This window comes from Stegostoma tigrinum, chromosome 27, assembly GCF_030684315.1.
Source record: "Stegostoma tigrinum isolate sSteTig4 chromosome 27, sSteTig4.hap1, whole genome shotgun sequence".
In the NCBI taxonomy this organism is placed as follows: Eukaryota; Metazoa; Chordata; class Chondrichthyes; order Orectolobiformes; family Stegostomatidae; genus Stegostoma; species Stegostoma tigrinum.
The window spans coordinates 24,353,777-24,371,623 of NC_081380.1; the positions used below are offsets into that span (position 1 = coordinate 24,353,777).

General features: G+C 42.0%; 1 protein-coding gene across 1 annotated transcript in view; it reads right to left on the minus strand.

Moving 5' to 3' along the window:
* Positions 1–17,847, minus strand: part of LOC125464784 (apoptosis-inducing factor 3-like) — a 75,156-nt gene that overhangs the window by 38,829 nt on the left and 18,480 nt on the right. Inside the window, exons 8-9 of the mRNA XM_048557622.2 lie at positions 5,336–5,422; positions 60–151 (exon numbers count right to left, since the gene is read on the minus strand). Of these exons, the coding sequence (XP_048413579.1) occupies positions 60–151; positions 5,336–5,422 (179 nt within the window). The remainder of the gene's footprint in view (positions 1–59; positions 152–5,335; positions 5,423–17,847) is intronic.

Below are 17,847 nucleotides of genomic sequence, written 5' to 3' on the forward strand. Positions count from 1 at the left end.
CTGTGTTCATCCAGCCTCACATTTTATTATCTTTGATTTGAAGGTAGTCAGTCACTTACATGCTGCCTGTTGCAAGCAACAGGTTGTCATAATGCTGCGTAGTTCTATCTTTGAAACTGACTTTCCTTTTTTTTGTGTTCACTGATGTTGCCTAAACACAATAAAACAGAAAAATACATTTCAATCCAAAAGTGGTCTCATTAAAAGACACCGCCTAGATGTAAAGCATAAATATTCAGAGGAACTGAACACGTGCAGAAAGCTTCATTTCTTCATCTCTTTAACTGAAGATATGTTCATTGATCCTTGGTGGCACCAACATGCTCTGTACATGCCAAAGAACTAATGTAATTAAACCAATGTTAGTGTGATCCATCGCATTCTTACAAGGCTGGACATAGACTCAACAAAAACTAGAGCCTGGAGTGTGTACACTTTTAATTAAAATTAAAAATTAGTTAAAATTAATGAAAATAAAGTATCAGTGCTTCAAGATGCAGTACTGAATTCCCAGTGTCTCATCTGTTAGGCTTCAACTATGAATACTCTAGAAAGCTAGATCAATGAAATAAGGGTTAGGATTTTATGCAAACTTTAGTCACAAGAGAGCTGGTTTCTAACTCAGCACTGTGAACAGAACTCTTCAGAAGGCATCAACGTTCAGCAGGAAAGCAAGAAGACAGAATCCAGAAGAAGCAGACTATCTTGAGACCTATCCACAAATACCATCCCGGCAATTTTAAACCGAGTTTGAAGAAAGAAGCTACAATATAACATGAAACTGGAAGAAAATTCTCCACAATGATCTAATCATCTCCATGGTGTGGAGTTCATTTGGGCAGACATCAGTTTGAAGCGGTTATAAACCAAGAGGCCTGCAAAAGCAGTGATATCATGAAGCAAGGTAAGCAGCCAATCAAATCAGAGTATGCACACAGACAAGAAACCAGGAAGTAAAAGCCACTGATTTTTGTAATGTTTTGACATGAAAAATTTTAATGGTAATGAAATAAATGATTAGGAAAGAAACATGGAATTAAGCTACAAAACAGATATCAATGAACAAATAGGTTCTGGAAAAGAAAAAGTATATTTTCATATCACAATTAAACAGACATCCTACAAATGATTTTGTTTTAGAAGCAGAAGAAAGCTTCAGTTCAATAATAATTATGGGCTGGATTTTCCTAGCCTTTGAATGTTGTGGGTAAAAAAAGAACAGAAAAAGTTAAATTCTCAACATAGAGAAAACAAAAAAGATTGGTTTTCCACTCAAGGCTTGACCAGCAAAGCTAGAATCTTGCTAGCCAAAAACAAGATGTCCATTTGCATGTATCTACATCATTTTAATACCTCATCTTACCTCATTTCTATGCAATTTCCTAGTGCCCCCACGTGCCAGAGAGAAAGAAGTGACAATCACTCATGAAACACACAGGAAATACTTGGTGGCTCCAGCTCACTGTTTTGGTCCCTGTGCCTCCATCTTGGCCAGACGTCTTACTCCACACACTACATGGCAATGACCACCTGCAAACCTGGTGCATGGAGGTTGCTATTAGACACACATCAGGTTCCCCACGCCCCCAACCCACTCAGAATACAGCTTTCTCCTTCATTGCTGCCTTCTAGGTAACTAGGGATGAACAACAAATGCTGGCCTAGCTGGAGTGTGCCCACATCTTGCATTAAGGTTACTGCCAGGACACTTTGTGCACAGACAGCACCTGAACCATGCATTTGAGGCAGCTTCACCTCCGGGCTCTTCGCTTAATCTCTTAGCCCTCACTCAGTTTGTTCTTGCTTGGATGCTCACAGCATCTGTCTTGCCTCGCCTTGCCTTTATGTGCTTTGACACCTCATTCAGAACTCAGAGGCTTACTGCATTTTTGTCATGTCTTGTCTTGCTTTTTAATAAGTTCCCACATGTGACACTCCCACATTGAACAATGACCAGATGTTATGCTGGGAATTAGGGAGTGGGTAGCACTGAGATATCAGCACCAAGGATGGGTGGCCATTGTAGATGGACCATCAGACACATACATTGCCAGGGTTGGAAGGTTTGAGCTATAGAGAGAGAGGGTGAACAGGCTCTTTTATTATATTCTGCTCAAAAGGTAGAAGCCAGAGGGTGCTGGAGAGTTACTTTCAGATTGGAGGCCAGTGACCAGCGGTGTGCCACAAGGATCGGTGCTGGGTCCACTGCTTTTTGACATTTGTATAAAACGATTTGGATGTGAACAGAGGTATGGTTAGTAAATTTGTAAATGACACCAAAATTGTAGGCACAGTGGACAGCAAAGATTACCTCAGAACATCAGGATCTTGACCAGATGGGCTAATGGGCCGAGGAGTGGCAGACAGAGTTTAATTTAGATAAATGAGAGGTGCTGCATTTTGGAAAGGCAAATAAAGGCAGGACTTGTACACTTAATGGTAAGGTTCTGCGGAGTGTTGTTGAACAAAGAGACTTTGGAGTGCAGGTTCATAGTTCCTTGAAATTGGGGTCACAGGTAGATAGAACAGTGAAGACGACATTTGGTATGCTTACCTTTACTGGTCAGTGCATTGAGTACAGGAGTTGGGAAGTCATGTTGCAGCTATAGAGGACATTGATTAGGCCACTTATGGAGTATTGCGTGAAATTTCGGTCTCCATCCTACAGGAAGCTAGAAAAAGTGTTCAGAAAAGATTTAAGGATGGTGCCAGAGTTGGCAGGTTTGAGCTGTAGGCAGAGGCTGGATAGGCTGGGGCTATTTTCCCTGGAGCTGAGACTGAGGGGTTGCCTTGTAGAAGTTTATAAAAGCATGAAGGGCATGGATCGGGTAAATAGGCAAGGCCATTTCCCTGAGGTGGGGGAAAAGTAGAGGGCATAGGTTTAGGTGAAAAGGTAAAAGATATAAAAAGGGACCCAAAGGGCAACTTTTTCATGCAGAGGGTGGTGTGTAGATGGAATGAGTTGCCAGAAGAAGTGGTGGAGGCTGGTAAAATTACAACATTTGAAGGCATCTGGGTTGGTATATGAATAGGAAGAGTTTAGAGGGATATGGGTCAAATGCTGGCAAAAGGGACCAGATAGATATAGGATGTCTGGTCAGCATGGACTAGTTGGACCAAAGAGTCTGTTTCCATGCTGTATATCTCTATGACACTATGACATTCAAATTCCACTATCTGCCATGGCAGGATTCGAACCTGACTCCCCAAAACATTACCTGGGTGTTTGGACTAACCGTCCAGTGATAGTACCATTAGGCCAAATTAATTTAGGATATCTGGGTCAGCATGGACAAGTTGGACCAAAGGGGCTATTTCTGTGCTGCACAACTCCATGACTCTGCAAATTAGCAATACTTTCAAAAACATGAGCTTGTATTTGCAATATAGCTTTGCCATCAGAAGCTTTCTTTTGTCATTTCCATCTCACTACGTGCACTGAGAAGGACAGTTTCAGGCTTGCTGTGCTTGACATTGTGTAAAGTATAGTGACAGTGACAGAAATTCTGGAAGGTCCTGGCTATAACATGCCGACTAAATGCATGATGCCACAGAAACATAGCTCCTTTTTATGATGCTGCACTATGTAAAATTGCCAAAAAGAAAAGTTTCTCATGGAGGGGAATGCTCCATGAAGGACCCAAAACTTGATTTTTGATAAAATCAAATACCAATGAATGTAATCAACAATCCAGACAATTCTTTCAGCCTTTTCTGCACCACCATCCCCCCCCTCAACAGTTTCTCCAGTGAGGCTATTGGCACATCCTCATCAGTTCAGTGCTCTCTAATTGACTGCCATCAAATTGAAGTAGACCTTGCCAGGAAGCATAAAGTCACCAACCTTTTCTGAATTTCACATGTAATTGAGGACGTGCAGACTCCAGAATTTTGCTGTCAGTTTCAGGGGAGTTTCCTCATCATTTCTCTTGCAAACTAAAAGCCATAACACTGTGATCCTAAACAGTTGCTTCTGTGCAGCATCAGATACCACATGTCAACACAAATACAAATGATATTGTTATTAATGTGATCGCATCCTCTTATAATGGAATTGGTGAGAATGGAAAACGAGCTTCTGAAAACCAAAACATGGTCCCCAAAGATCAAAAGGTAGCTCCTGGGGAAAAAATAAGTGACCTTTGGTATGGATGCGAATCCGGTTGTCTCCAAAACAGATAGTTGTTGTTCAAACTGACATTCCACTGTAGTATTGCGTGAAGTGTTGAATTTTTGGAGGGACTTTCTTTGGCTGAAAGATGAATCTAAGTCTCTGCCTAATGGTTTCCAGTAAAAATCCCAGAGACATGGCAGCTGTCTTGGTGTGCTCACCATCATTCCTCTTACAAGTAACTTTTTACAAAGACTATTGTACAAACTGCACGTGTCATTCCTTCATCGGCTGTTACTGGGAATAAAATGACTCTTCTGATTGACTATATTAAAATAGTCAATACATTTCAAAATAATTCATAAATTGTATGCTTCAACCAGTTTCAGAAATGTGTCTTTGCTTTCTTTCAGTGCAATAGGACACTGTGGGGGTGCATTTCTTAAAACGCATCAGAGGGGAAGTTTACAGTCTCTCAGTGCATATTACCAAAGCACAGAGTACCATCTGTGATGTCCTGATAGACAGTTGTGCTGGATAAACCTCTTCACAGCCAGCACCTACTTGTGAGAATTTATGCTAAAAGGTGCAGAAGTGCTCGAAGGAGGAACAAATGGTGATTAAAAAGGTTCAAGTAAAGAGTTGTGATAAGTGTGAAGCATTAAGCCATCTTTTCTGTTTTTTGATGGCTGTAGCTCTCCTGGCTGACTTCATTCCGTCACTATGTGCAGCAACAGTATCTAGAAATGCAGCAGCACTTTCTCTGATGAGTATTTCTTGAAACTGTAAATGTGTTCAACTTATACAAATGCTCAGAAATATCAGAGGAAATCTCTTGATGCTGTCACTATAACATCGGGAGGAAATCATAGATACCAAATTATTTTCCCTCTCTTCACAATTAAATTTATTTAAAATCGGGAATTCCCCATCCACCTTCTTCAATTTCTTGCAATTATTGAGAATGAGGTGAAAACAAAAATACATATATTGGGAAATGATCCAGTTCCCGGCTTTAGTAAATTTGGATCACGTTGCCACTCAAAGTTGAATTGGAGCTGTTTGTGAAGGTTCTTCTCCTGAAGATGGAAAGCACTGATGAAATTTGAAAGGCACAAGCCTCTTTTAGGGTACTTTTCAATGGTGATGACTTTTTAAAAAAGTCATTAGTTTGGCAAAGAATACTCAAAATGCTGTTACAAAAAGAGTGAAGTCATATCTCACCTCCTTATTGGTTAACACTTCGATACCATAAGTTGAGTAGAACTCTGGCTTTCGCAACAAGATATTTTCAATGTTGATGTCTAAAGCCTAAAAAAAAACACAATAATCTGGTTAGCAAATACAATCCTGATTCTTTCATACCCTGTAGAAAAATAAGCACTACATTACATTGTCTGAAATGCATCCAGTGAAACAATGTGTTCTGCTAAAATAGTATGATCAACTCTCAGCTCATGCAAATCTTTGTCCCTATCCAACCCAGGAGTGAAGAGGAAGTAGTGAAGCAGAATGGAAGGATTATATTTTAAAGAAAGGCTGACCAGTGTATGGCCACATCACAAGTTTACATTGTGAAGATGATCTTAAAGTTAGAATAATTATGATTATTCCATAATAGTGGTGAAAGGTATTGAAAATATTATTTTTGGAATTTGGATTAGTTTTGAAGGAAAAGCATACAGATGTGGGTTTGTCTGCAAAAGGGATTTTTTCTTAAAGAAAGAGGTCAGAAAGTTCTTCAGGAACAGTGACCTAGAAGCACCAGTTCCAAGAAGACACATGAATAAAAACAAGGGCTTGGGAGAACTCCTGCAGTGTTAATTGAATAAGATGTAGATACTTTTTTTGGTTCATAAATATATTAAACCTGTAGTTTTGCTTTTAGCTCAGTTCAGAAACACTAACTTTTTAAGTTGAGAAGAATTAAGAGTTGAGTTCAGAACCAAGTTTCTTTCCTAGCCGGTTTTGGTTCAGTTCAATTCTGAGGAAACCAGTCATTACAGTGTCTTGTCTAGTTTGAGGCGCTTCCAAACCAGGACAGTTTAGGATAAGAATGTCAATTCAAGTAAAAACTGAAAGGAAAAGGAGTCAGGTGAAGTAGAAATTTAAATTTTTGAGAAAGGTGAAGAATTATTCTGGCTTGATTCTCTGCAAAGGATAGTATTGGAAAACAAGTTGAAAATTTGTTTTAATATCTATGTTAAGACCTTATCAACTATACTAATAGCATGGTTTGTTTTATTTCTTTTGTGCAATAAGCTTATGCCATCTTGAAGAACATCTTTGGCCTCATATGAATATATTCAATGACTAAACCATAATGTTAATGAAACAAGGCAAAAAAAAACAAACAGTAAATCAAGTCAGATTTCATTCTGAGATCTGTTCTTTAGTAGCTGGGATCAGAATATTTTTAGATTACACAGTTAATTTCCTCACTCATTTCTTCACCCATACAATTTAGAACAAGTCTTCCATCAGCAGGCTTGTTCGGAAACTTAAATTGCTCAGTTACAATTGTATGCCTGCTTTCAAAATAATTAGGCATTCATTGCATAAGACAGGTGTCAGCCTTCCTTATTAAAACCGTGCTATAAAGGCCAGAGCACTGCCAAGTTAGATGGTGGCGAATCCTGATTTTTTTTTAAGAAAAGCATATCTTCACACAGACATTTTCTTTCCTTTGGGGAATAGTGATCGAAGGTTTTCCAGATTTATTAACAGCACGGAGAATTATGCCAAGTACTCCTTCTGAGCTGAGAGGTTTAGTATAGAAATTTAAACGTAGACTTTCTGGCTTAACTACAAAGTTGTGGCCATTACGGAGACTTGGATAACACAGGGGCAGGAATGGTTGTTGGATGTTCTGGGTTATAGATGTTTCGATAGAAATAGGGAGGGGAGGTAAAAGAGGTGGGGAGTGGCATTGCTAATCACAGATAGTATCACAGCTGCAGGAAGGGTGGTAGTGGAGGAGGGTTTCTCCACTGAGTCAGAATGGGTGGAAGTCAGAAACAGGAAAGGAGCAGTCACTTTATTGGGAGTTTTCTATGGACACCTCCAAGTAGCAACAGAGATACTGAGGAACAGATTGGGAGACAGATTTTGGAAAGGTGCAGAACTAATAGGGTTGTTGTCATGGGTGACTTCAACTTCCCTCATATCAACTGGAACCTCCTTAGTGCAAACAGTTTGGGATGAAGCAGATTTTGTCAGGAGTGTCCAGGAAGGATTTCTGACTCAATTTGTAGATAGGCTGACGAGAGGGGAAGCCATATTGGATTTTGTGCTTGGCAACGAACTAAGGCAAGTGTCAGATCTCTCAGTAGGAGAGCATTTGGTGATAGCGCTCCCAGCTCCCTGGCCTTTACAACAGTCATGGAGAGGGATAGGAGCAGACGGTATGGGAAAATATATAATTGGGGCGGGGGAATTACAATGGTATTAGGCAGGAACTACAGAGCACCAAGTGGGATGAGATGATCTCAGGGAAATACACAATCAAAATGTGGAGGTTGTTTAGGGAGCAGTTGCTACAGGTACTGGATAGGTTTGTCCCACTGAGGCAAGGAAAAGAATGGTAAGGTGAAGGAACATTGGATGACATGACATGTGGAACATCTAGTCAAGAAGAAGGAAGCTTAATTAAGGTTGAGGAAGCAAGGATCGGACAGGGGTCTAGAGGTCTACAAAGTAGCCAGGAATGAACTGAAGAATGGACTTAGGAGAGCAAGAAGGGGGTATGAGAAAACCTTGGCAGGTAGGATCAAGGAAAACTCCAAGGCTTTCCATAATTATGTGAGGAACAAGAGGATGGCCAAAGTGAGGGTAGGGCCAATCAAGGACAGAGGAGTGAACTTATGTGTGGAGTCAGAAGAGGTAGTGGAGGTCCTTAATGAATACTTGGCTTCAGTATTTGCCAGTGAGAGGGACCTTGACGTTTGTGAGGACAGCATGAAACAGGCAGATGTGCTCAAATAGGTTGTTGTTAGGAAGGGGGTTGTGCTAGAAATTTTGAAAAACATGAGGACAGATACTTGTCCTGGACCAGATGGGATATACCCAAGGTGCCTACATGAAGTGAGGGAAGAGATTGGTGCCCTTTTGGCAATGAACGTTGCGTTCTCACTGTCCAATGGAGTAGTGCCAGAAGTTTGGAGGGTGGCAAATGTTATTCATTGTTCAAGAATGGGAATAGGGATAATTCTGGAAATTATAGACCAGTCTTACTTCTGTAGTGGGCAAATTACTGGGGAGGATTCTGAGAGATAGTCTTTATGATTATTTGGAAAAGTACAGTTTTAATTAGAAGTAGTCAGAATGGCTTTGTGAGGGGCAGGCCATGCCTCACAAGCCTTATTGATTTCTTTGAGGATGTGACAAAACACATCGATGAAGGCAGAGCAGTGGATGTGGCGTATATGGGCTTTAGCAAGGCATTTGATAAGGTTCCCCATGGGAGGCTCATTCAGAAAGGAGGGAGGTATGGGATTCAGGGAAGTTAGGCTGTTTGGATACAAAACTGGCTGTCCAATAGAAGACACAGGGTGGTAGTAAATGGAAAGTATTCAGCCTGGAGCTTGTGATCCCTGGAGTGGTGTGCTGCAGGGATCTGTTCTGGGACCTCTGTTCTTTGTGATCTTTATGAAATGACTTGGATGACGAAGTGGAAGGGTGGGTTAGTAAGTTTGCCAATGACATGAAGGTTGGTGGAATTGTGGGCAGCCTATTGTAGGTTGCAAAGGGACATTGACAGGATGCAGAGCTGGGCAAAGAAGTGGCAGATGGAATTCAACCTGAAAAAGCGTCAAGTGATTCATTTTGGAAGGTCAAATTTGAATGCAGAATACAGGGTTTATGGCAGGATTCTTGGCAGTGTAGAGAAACAGAAGGATCTTTGGGTCCACGTCCATTGATCCCTCAAAGTTATGACCCAAGTTGACAGGGTTATAAAGAAGGTGTATGGTGTGTTGGTTTTCATTGGCAGGGGAATTGAGTTTAAGAGCCGTGAGGGTATGCTGCAGCTCTATAAAACTCTGGTTAGACCACACTTGGAATTTTGTTCGGTTCTGGTCACGAGATGTGGAAACTTTAGAGAAGGTGCAGAGGAGATTTACCAGGATGCTACCTGGACTGGAGGGCAGGTCTTATGCAGAAAAGTTGAGGGAGCTAGGGCTTTTTTCATTGGATCGACGAAGGATGAGAGGTGACTTGATAGTGGTTTACAAGATGATGAGCGACACAGATAGAGTGGATAGTCAGCAACTTTTTCCCCAAGGCAGAAATGACTACTATGAGAGGGCATCGTTTTAAGGTGATTGGAGCAAGGTATAGGGGAGATGTCAGAGGTAGGTTCTTCACAAAGTGGAATGCACTGCTGACAGTGGTAGTGATAGTCAGATACTTGAGAGACCTTTAATCGACTATTGGATAGGCACATGGAGGATCGTAGAATGTAGGGTATGCAGGGTAGATTGATCACAGTAGGATGATGGGTTCGCACCCCATCGTGGGCCAAAGGGCCTGTACTGTGCTGTACTGTTCTATGTTCTTAAAAAGTATAGACCCTACCAGTATGCTGCAAGACAGTCTGCCTGAAACTAAACTACTGCCAATCCTGTGAAAGGCATGTCATTTTATTCATGTACGACCTTTCACAATGTCAAGAAGTTTCAAAGCATCTTATACCCACTGCAACAGTTAGAATGTTTGTTTATAGGCTTCATTTTGCTCGCTAATGCTGCCTTTATTTACTCTGCATTCCCTGTCAGTTAAACTGTTGAAGCCCAGTTGACATTTCTGACTACTTCTCTTTGGTCCACTGCTCAAGACATTGAAGAAATAGTCAACACTACAAAAGCCATTTCATATTTCTGGCACTAGGCTTGCCAGACACTATAGTGGTGAGATTATTAGCACCCACATAGGGCGCCTTCACTGCATGTCAAGGTTTGAGGTCAACATTGCTACTTTGTGGCTGCAATATTGAACTACAGTTTTTCTTTGACCTTGAACACATGTTCAGCAGCAGGAAGGACCTTTTGCCAGAATTACATGGATCAAAAATTATGTTAGTTGCAGATTTATTTGTTTTGGATCTCACTGGCAAATGTTGAAAGTATCGGATTGTTTGAACAACTCAAGAAACAAAGTCGACAAAAGTGTGGTGTGGTGGGTATTGCAGAACTTTGTACTTTGTGCAGAACTTGATTGTAATAATTCTTCACAGACCACTTTCTGAAGTAAATGAAAATACTTCATATTGCCCTTGGCCTAAAACCCGGGCAGGAGAATGAGCCGGAGTCCAGATCAATGCACAGTTCCTCAGAAGGAATGCTCTTATCTCAACCACAGAGTAGTAATGTGTAAGGCATCTCCTCCTCACTGAAAACTACCAAATGCTATAACCATAACTGCAGCCTCAGAACAGGACAGGGACAGATTTCAAGACTAGGAGGCCTATATTTAGGATGAGAGGAGAAAAATTTTAAGAAGAAAGACAGAAGGAGCAATTTTTCCCCCCCCACCCAGTGACTTGTGCATGGAATGAACTTCCATAGGAAGTGATGGATGCAAGTGCTGTTACAACGTTTCAAAGACATTTGGATAAAGTGCACAAAAAATAATGTTTGGAGGGATAGGGGCCAAGCGCAGGCAGGTGGGACTAGTTTAGTTTGGAATTATGGTCGGCCTGGGCTGGTTTGACCAAAAGGTCTGTTTCCGTGCTGTATAGCTATGACTTGACAGCTGTTAAAGATGGGTGCAGGCACATACTATGCCTAGCTCTTTCTTACTCCTACTGAAGTTAGATATCTATATTCATGGAGTTACTTCAGCAGTGATTAATCATAGTCTTTTTTTCTGCAGCACAGATGCCATCTGCACAAAAATCTGCAAAATTATGCATGAACTACAAATAATCGCTTCCAAAATGGGCTGTTGTGTTGTGATCAGGACTAAAATTCTGCTCAAACCTTTCCCATGCTAATGTTAGGCTGCCGACTGTATGTATGGTCATACTGAGGTCAGCTAACTCAACAAACTCAGGGATCGATCCAAAAATTTCTGCTTAATTACTCAATGCATAAATTCACTAGGTCAGCAAGAGAACTTAGAGTCTGCCAATCGTGAGAGGCTGCACTTTCTAAGCTCAATATTAGCTTTAAACACTCCCAAATATAATGCTGTTCAAATGAAAAACTGATTGTACTCTACCCAGCCTGTAGCAACCCTTGGCCCTTAGCCTTTGAAAAAAAAATTGTGTCATAGTTCCACAGATTGCATTATTACAATCTTATCAGCAGTCTCTAACAACCACCAGAATTGTGATGCATTAGTGTCCTACATTAACATAACCAGCTGCAGATTGAGCCAAAACAATGGCAATGTTAAATGATACAAACATAGCATGTGCAGGCATCACATTCATTGATGGAAAAGGAGTAAGGGTGAACGTTGACATCAATTCTCTCAACACAGTAGCAGAAAAGTAGTTGAAATGCTGTGGACAAAAAATGGCATGAACGGTCTTGGCTTTTAGAATTTCCACAGCTCATCCTGAGCAAGCAAGTTAAAAATTATATAAGCAAATGCTACCCACAGAATACATGCATACGGAATATGGTGTTTGTGACTTAAGGAGATTAAAGACAATAGACAGTAGGTGCTGGAGTAGGCCATTCGGCCCTTCGAGCCAGCACCACCATTCATTATGATCATGGCTGATCATCCACAATCAGTATCCTGTTCCTGCCTTATCCCCATAACCCTTGATTCCACTATCTTTAGGAGCTCTATCCATCTCTTTCTTGAAAGTATCCAGAGAGTTGGCCTCCACTGCCTTCTGGGGCAGAGCATTCCATATATCCACCACTCTCTGGAGGAAGAAGTTTTTCCTCAGCTCTGTTCTAAATGGCCTACCCCTTATTTTTAAACTGTGTCCTCTGGTTCTGGACTCGCCCATCAGAGGAAACATGCTTCCTGCCTCCACAGTGTCCAATCCCTTAATAATCTTATATGCCTCAATCAGATCCCCTCTCATCCTCCTAAACTCAAGAGTATACAAGCCCAGTTGCTCCAATCTTTCAACATATGATAGTCCTGCCACTCTGGGAATTGACCCCGTGAACCTACGCTGCACTCCCTCAATAGCAAGAATGTCCTTCCTCAAATTTGGAGACCAAACCTGCACACAATACGCCAGGTGCGGTCTCACCAGGGCCCTGTACAGCTGCAGACGGACTTCTTTGCTCCAAGACTCAATTCCTCTTGTGATGAAGGCCAGCATGCTATTAGCTTTCTTCCCTACCTGCTGCACCTGCATGCTTGCTTTCATTGACTGATGTATAAGTACACCTAGATCCCGTTGTACTTCCCCTTTACCGAACTTGACTCCATGGAGATAGTAATCTGCCTTCCTGTTCTTGCCACCAAAGTGGATAACCACACATTTATTCACATTAAACTGCATCTGCCATGCATCCGTCCACTCACCTAGCCTATCCAAGTCACCCTGTATTCTCATAACGTCTTCCTCACATTTCACACTGCCACCCAGCTTTGTCTCATCAGCAAATTTGCTAATATTACTTTTAGTGCCTTCGTCTATATCATTAATGTATATTGTAAACAGTTGCGGTCCCAGCACCGAACATGGTGGTACCCCACTGGTCACTGCCTGCCATTCCGAAAGGGACCCGTTTATCACTACTCTTTGCTTCTTGTCAGCCAGCCAATTTTCAATCCAACTCAGTATTTTGCCCCCAATACCATGTGCCCTAATTTTGCTCACCAGTCTCCTATGCAGGACTTTATCAAAGACTTTCTGAAAGTCCAGGTACACTACATCCACTGGTTCTCCCTTATCCATCTTCATAGATACATCCTCAAAAAATTCCAGAAGATTGGTGAAGCATGATTTTCCCTTCATAAATCCATGCTGACTCTGACCTATCCTGTTACTGCTATCCAAATGAGTCATAATTTCATCTTTAATAATTGACTCCAGCATCTTTCCCACCACTGACGTCAGGCTAACCAGTCTATAATTTCCTGTTCTCTCTCCCTCTCTCCTTTCTTGAAAAGTGGGACAACATTAGCTACCCTCCAATCCGCAGAAACTGATCCTGAATCGATGGTAATCATTTTCCAATGTTCTAATGCGTCCACAATTTCTAGAGCCACCTCCTTAAGTACCCTGGGATACAGACCATGAGGTTCCAGGGACTTATCAGCCTTCAGACCTAACAGTCTATCCAACACCATTTCCCACCTAATATAAATTCCCTTCAGTTCATCCATTACCCCAGGTCTTTCAGCTACTATTGCATCTGGGAGATTGGATCTGTCTTCACTAGGGAAGACACAAGCAAAGTACCTATTCAACTCTTCTGCCATTTCCTTGTTCCCCATAATAAATTCACCCGTTTCTGACTTCAAAGGGCCCAATTTTAGTCGTAACCTTTTTTTTCTTTTCACATACCTAAAAAAGCTTTTACTATCCTCCTTTATATTTTTGGCTAGTTTTCCTTCATAGCTCATTTTTTTCCTCTGTGTATTGCCTTTTTAGTTATGCGCTGTTGCTCTTTAATAGCTTCCCAGTCCCCCGGCTTCCCACTCATCTTTGCTATGTTATACTTCTTCTCTTATCTTTATACAGTCCTTAACTTCCCTCATCAGCCACGGCGGCCCTGCCTCCCCTTAGGATCTTTCTTCCTCTTTGGAATGAGCTGATCCTGCACCTTCTGCATTATATCCAGAAATACCTGCCATTGTTGTTCCACTGCCATCCCTGCTAGGGTATTGTACCATTGAACTTTGAACTTTGGCCAGCTCCTCCCTCATAGCTCCATAGTTCCCCTTATTCAACTGCAATACCGACACTTCCGATTCTCCCTTCTCCCTCTCAAACCGCAGATTAAAACTTAAAGGATTTATGCTCTTGTGTATTTATACAGTTTTGCATATTATGGTGCTGGGAACACTTATTTTAATAAAACGGTTCCTGACTTATCACGAGACAATTCAGAATCCCAAACTTCTGTGGACAGTTAAAATTTTTAAGTCCAAGACGTGTTGAGCCAGAAGTATCTGAATGTAAACGTCTAGTGACAGAGACCTGCTGAGCAGCACACCCGAGTTCAAAGGAAACTTCAAAAAACAGCCCTTCAAAGGCAGGTGGTGGGGGGGGGGGGGGGGGGGGGCGCGGTGAGGAAGAGGCAAAACACCAGTTTTGACATTTAATCACTTGTGATTATGAAAATTAGAGACTGACAACACGTGCCATACTCTGCTCACTATGTTCCAAACTGCAGACACGTTGACTCCCTTTTGAAGGGCACATAAGGACAAGGGTAAAAAGCCAGTCTAAGTGCTACTGGAGTGTGCTAATGGGACTGATCATTCTTATTTGTGTCAGCCTGGGCTCGAGTATTAGATAGTGACTAGGGTTCAATTTTTCAACTCACTCAATGATGCCTGCTCACTTTCATGACCTCTGCATCAAACCAGTTCAAATTGTGTGATATTCATTCATTATACACATCAACAAGAAGTTAACAGTGAAAGGCTCGTGTGATAAATTATGTTTAACAGATCATAATTTGGGAATGTGTGACTTCAATACTGCAAAGGTAACTTTTCTCCCCCCAAATACATCAGAGATTATTTGGAACAGTGACCTGAAAACATGGCACAGAATCTTATTCTGAAGGGCCTGAAGGATATGGGCCATTGCAAAAATGTGGCAGAAGTGCAAGGGATATCAGGGAGGCCCATCATCTCGAAATCAGGAATAACTCATTGCACCTTTTAACTAAGTTACTGGCATCTATTTGAGACTGTTGCTTGTCAGCAGCAAGTTGCCTATTAGAGCTTGTTAATGACCTTACTAACTGCACATCTCACTTCATTAATAAGCAGTTTCCTATCCCACCACTCTCCATGACCAAACTAGGTACTGAGATTTCTTGATGCAGAAATCAGAGTGGGTACCTGGCAACTCCAGCTCACTGTGTTCAAAAGGACTTCCATACAGGATACCAGGCACTATCATTTCACAGAATGACAGTGCCTAGTATGGACACTGGGCACATGCATCAGTACAATACACACGGCACTGGGTAACACTGGCACCTTTGTCACATCTTGATCATCCCAAATGTTTCGCTCCCTCTGTGTACAATATCGTTGCTATTAATGAGCTCTTCATTAGTAGCTGTACCAGGAAGGAACAACACAGACGGGTCAATGCTGTATAATGCCTGGAGAGTAGGCTGCCTGCAGGTGTGTGCACTGAACAGTGCATGGGGCCATGGCCAATATCTTTCCCTGTAAAAGCCCAATGGTCAGTGGTTGCTGCAGTCCCCTCCCTTACAGGGAGAGTCAATTACTCTGCTGACTCCATGTGTGGTCACAGCCATCGTTTCCCACCATGCGCACTTGAAAGTGACAGTGAGCACTCCTCTTGTAGGCACTCCAAGCCTCAGCCTAAATGTATCAGACAGCTCTCAAATATCCACATTCCCTTCCTAGTTGCCCATCCCATGAACACTCTTGCTTCACACTTCAAGTCCCCACTCAGTCCATCTATATCTGGCTGCACTTGCCTGCCTTTTCCATCCAGCCCCTGGTATACAAGGTGACAATACCAGGTGTGGTCATACACTACTAACCCCTTAAAGCCAGGGTGCTCCTGACATGGACAACTCTGCCTCACATTACACCCTTCTCTTTGCAAATCCTACTGCCCCCTTTCATAATTTCACTGGGCTTTCCCCCAGCACCTGAAGGCTCCAGTGATGGACAGGAACCAGCTAAGCAATGTAGTCACCTCCAAATGCAGTAATTTCACATGGCAGTGGCCAGATCTGTGTGCTCCCTGACCACTTCCCATTCCCTCTTAGTTTCTGTGGGCAGATCCAATTGACTGACCACACCTAGCCCTTGACTGACATGACAGGACAGCCCCAGGTACAGTATACTCAAACCCCTGACTGGCTCCTATAACATGTTCCTGACCACACTAACCTTAACCCTTGAATGGCTAAAGCTAAATAGACTCACCATAACCCATTTCCTAAACAGTGGGGGCATGGACCACATAACCAATAAAAAGATTCCTGTTTGTGGCCAATGTTCTTGACTGTTTTGGAAGGTTGTGTTTAACTTACTGTGCTTGAACCCCCTAACCTGATGGTGCCTCCATGGATTTCATTGAGCCCCACTCCCCTAAGTGTTGGATATGTGGTTGTCTGCTTACGGCACAGTGTTTGCCACATTAATTGCTGGCACATGCAGATCGCCATAGCACACAACCATTCTACAAGATATGCGCCACATAGATTTAAGACAGCTTAGCAGCAAGACAGCCTGTCTGTTTTGTCATGGACTAGCAGACATGACAAGGCAAGAGAGATACTGTGATCATCCAGGTAAGCACTAAGTGAATGAGCACTAAAAGAGCAAAAGACTAGCTCCATTACGCAGCCTGGTCCAGTCTGAGTTTGGCACCAGATGCAAACCGTCCCTACTGCAGCCTTTCAACGTTTGCTGCTGTGTGTCAAGAGTATTGCCAATGTGTAGGAGAAAAGCTCATATGGACACAAGGGGTCAGCACATGACAGATGTTAATTTCCATGGGTACATGTGGCTAGTGCCCATGGATCATGCCCTGGTCTGCGGTTTGGTCACAGGCACCAGGGATCATTTGGCAAGCTGCATTCGTCAGATACCCATGCTGGTTTCCTTGCTCAATGTCTAGAAAACTTGGCATGTTATGGAAAGATGGAAGCCTGAATATTATAAGGCAAGTTATGCATTTAATAATACTTTTAATAAAGTTAATCCCTGTCAAGTAGCATCTTGCACTTCCTAGTGAAAACCTCACCACTATTTGAGAAAAGCATAAGCGATAACATGGGTTGCTCCTGAATCAAGACAGGCCTCACTGTAATTATCACCAGGTTCTGCCAAACAACTCACCAACGCCAACATCGCTTAGACACCTGCAAGATTCCACAGTTTGTTTCCAGTTTCTCAGAGTCCTCCTTTATTCACTGATTGCTTAATTAGGGTTCATGCACAATTAGTAATTTTGCCTGTTAATATACTTCTACTCTGTAATCCTAGCAATATCTCTCCCGCTGTCTAGTTACAGATGTTTTGTTTTACCTTTGCATCACTCTGGCAAACCATATGATATGTTTTGCTTTATCTTTGCATTAATTGAAAAAACCCAATGCTTTGCAGTTGAGACAACAGTAGGAAATGTTGGGTACCTTAGGAGAAGCTAGACAACAGAGCAAAATGTAATGTAACTAAGTAAACTAAACCAGCAGCAACAGGAATAAGAGCATAATAGCAAACAAAGCTAGTTATGTTCCCACAGAAACCAAGATAGCACCTCCAATGGAATTTGATAAAGGAGGAAAAGGAAGTCTATGCCTTTGTTCGGAATCGGGTGGGGTGGAGATAGGATGACTCCAACCAGAATCAATAAACTATAAAATATGCCATATATCTTCAGTGTAAACAACAGCTTCAACAGAAGCAAAACAACTAATAAGAGTCATAAGACCAGACCAAGCCTTATATACACATGTCATTCCAAACTCTTAACTATACCTTCAATGTAATAGAGCAGTAGCAGCAATCAAAAACTTCCCTTCTGATGAATATAGTCTAGTCATTGCCACCCATAAAGGGTCAACAGCAAACAGACTTGGTTTACTAAA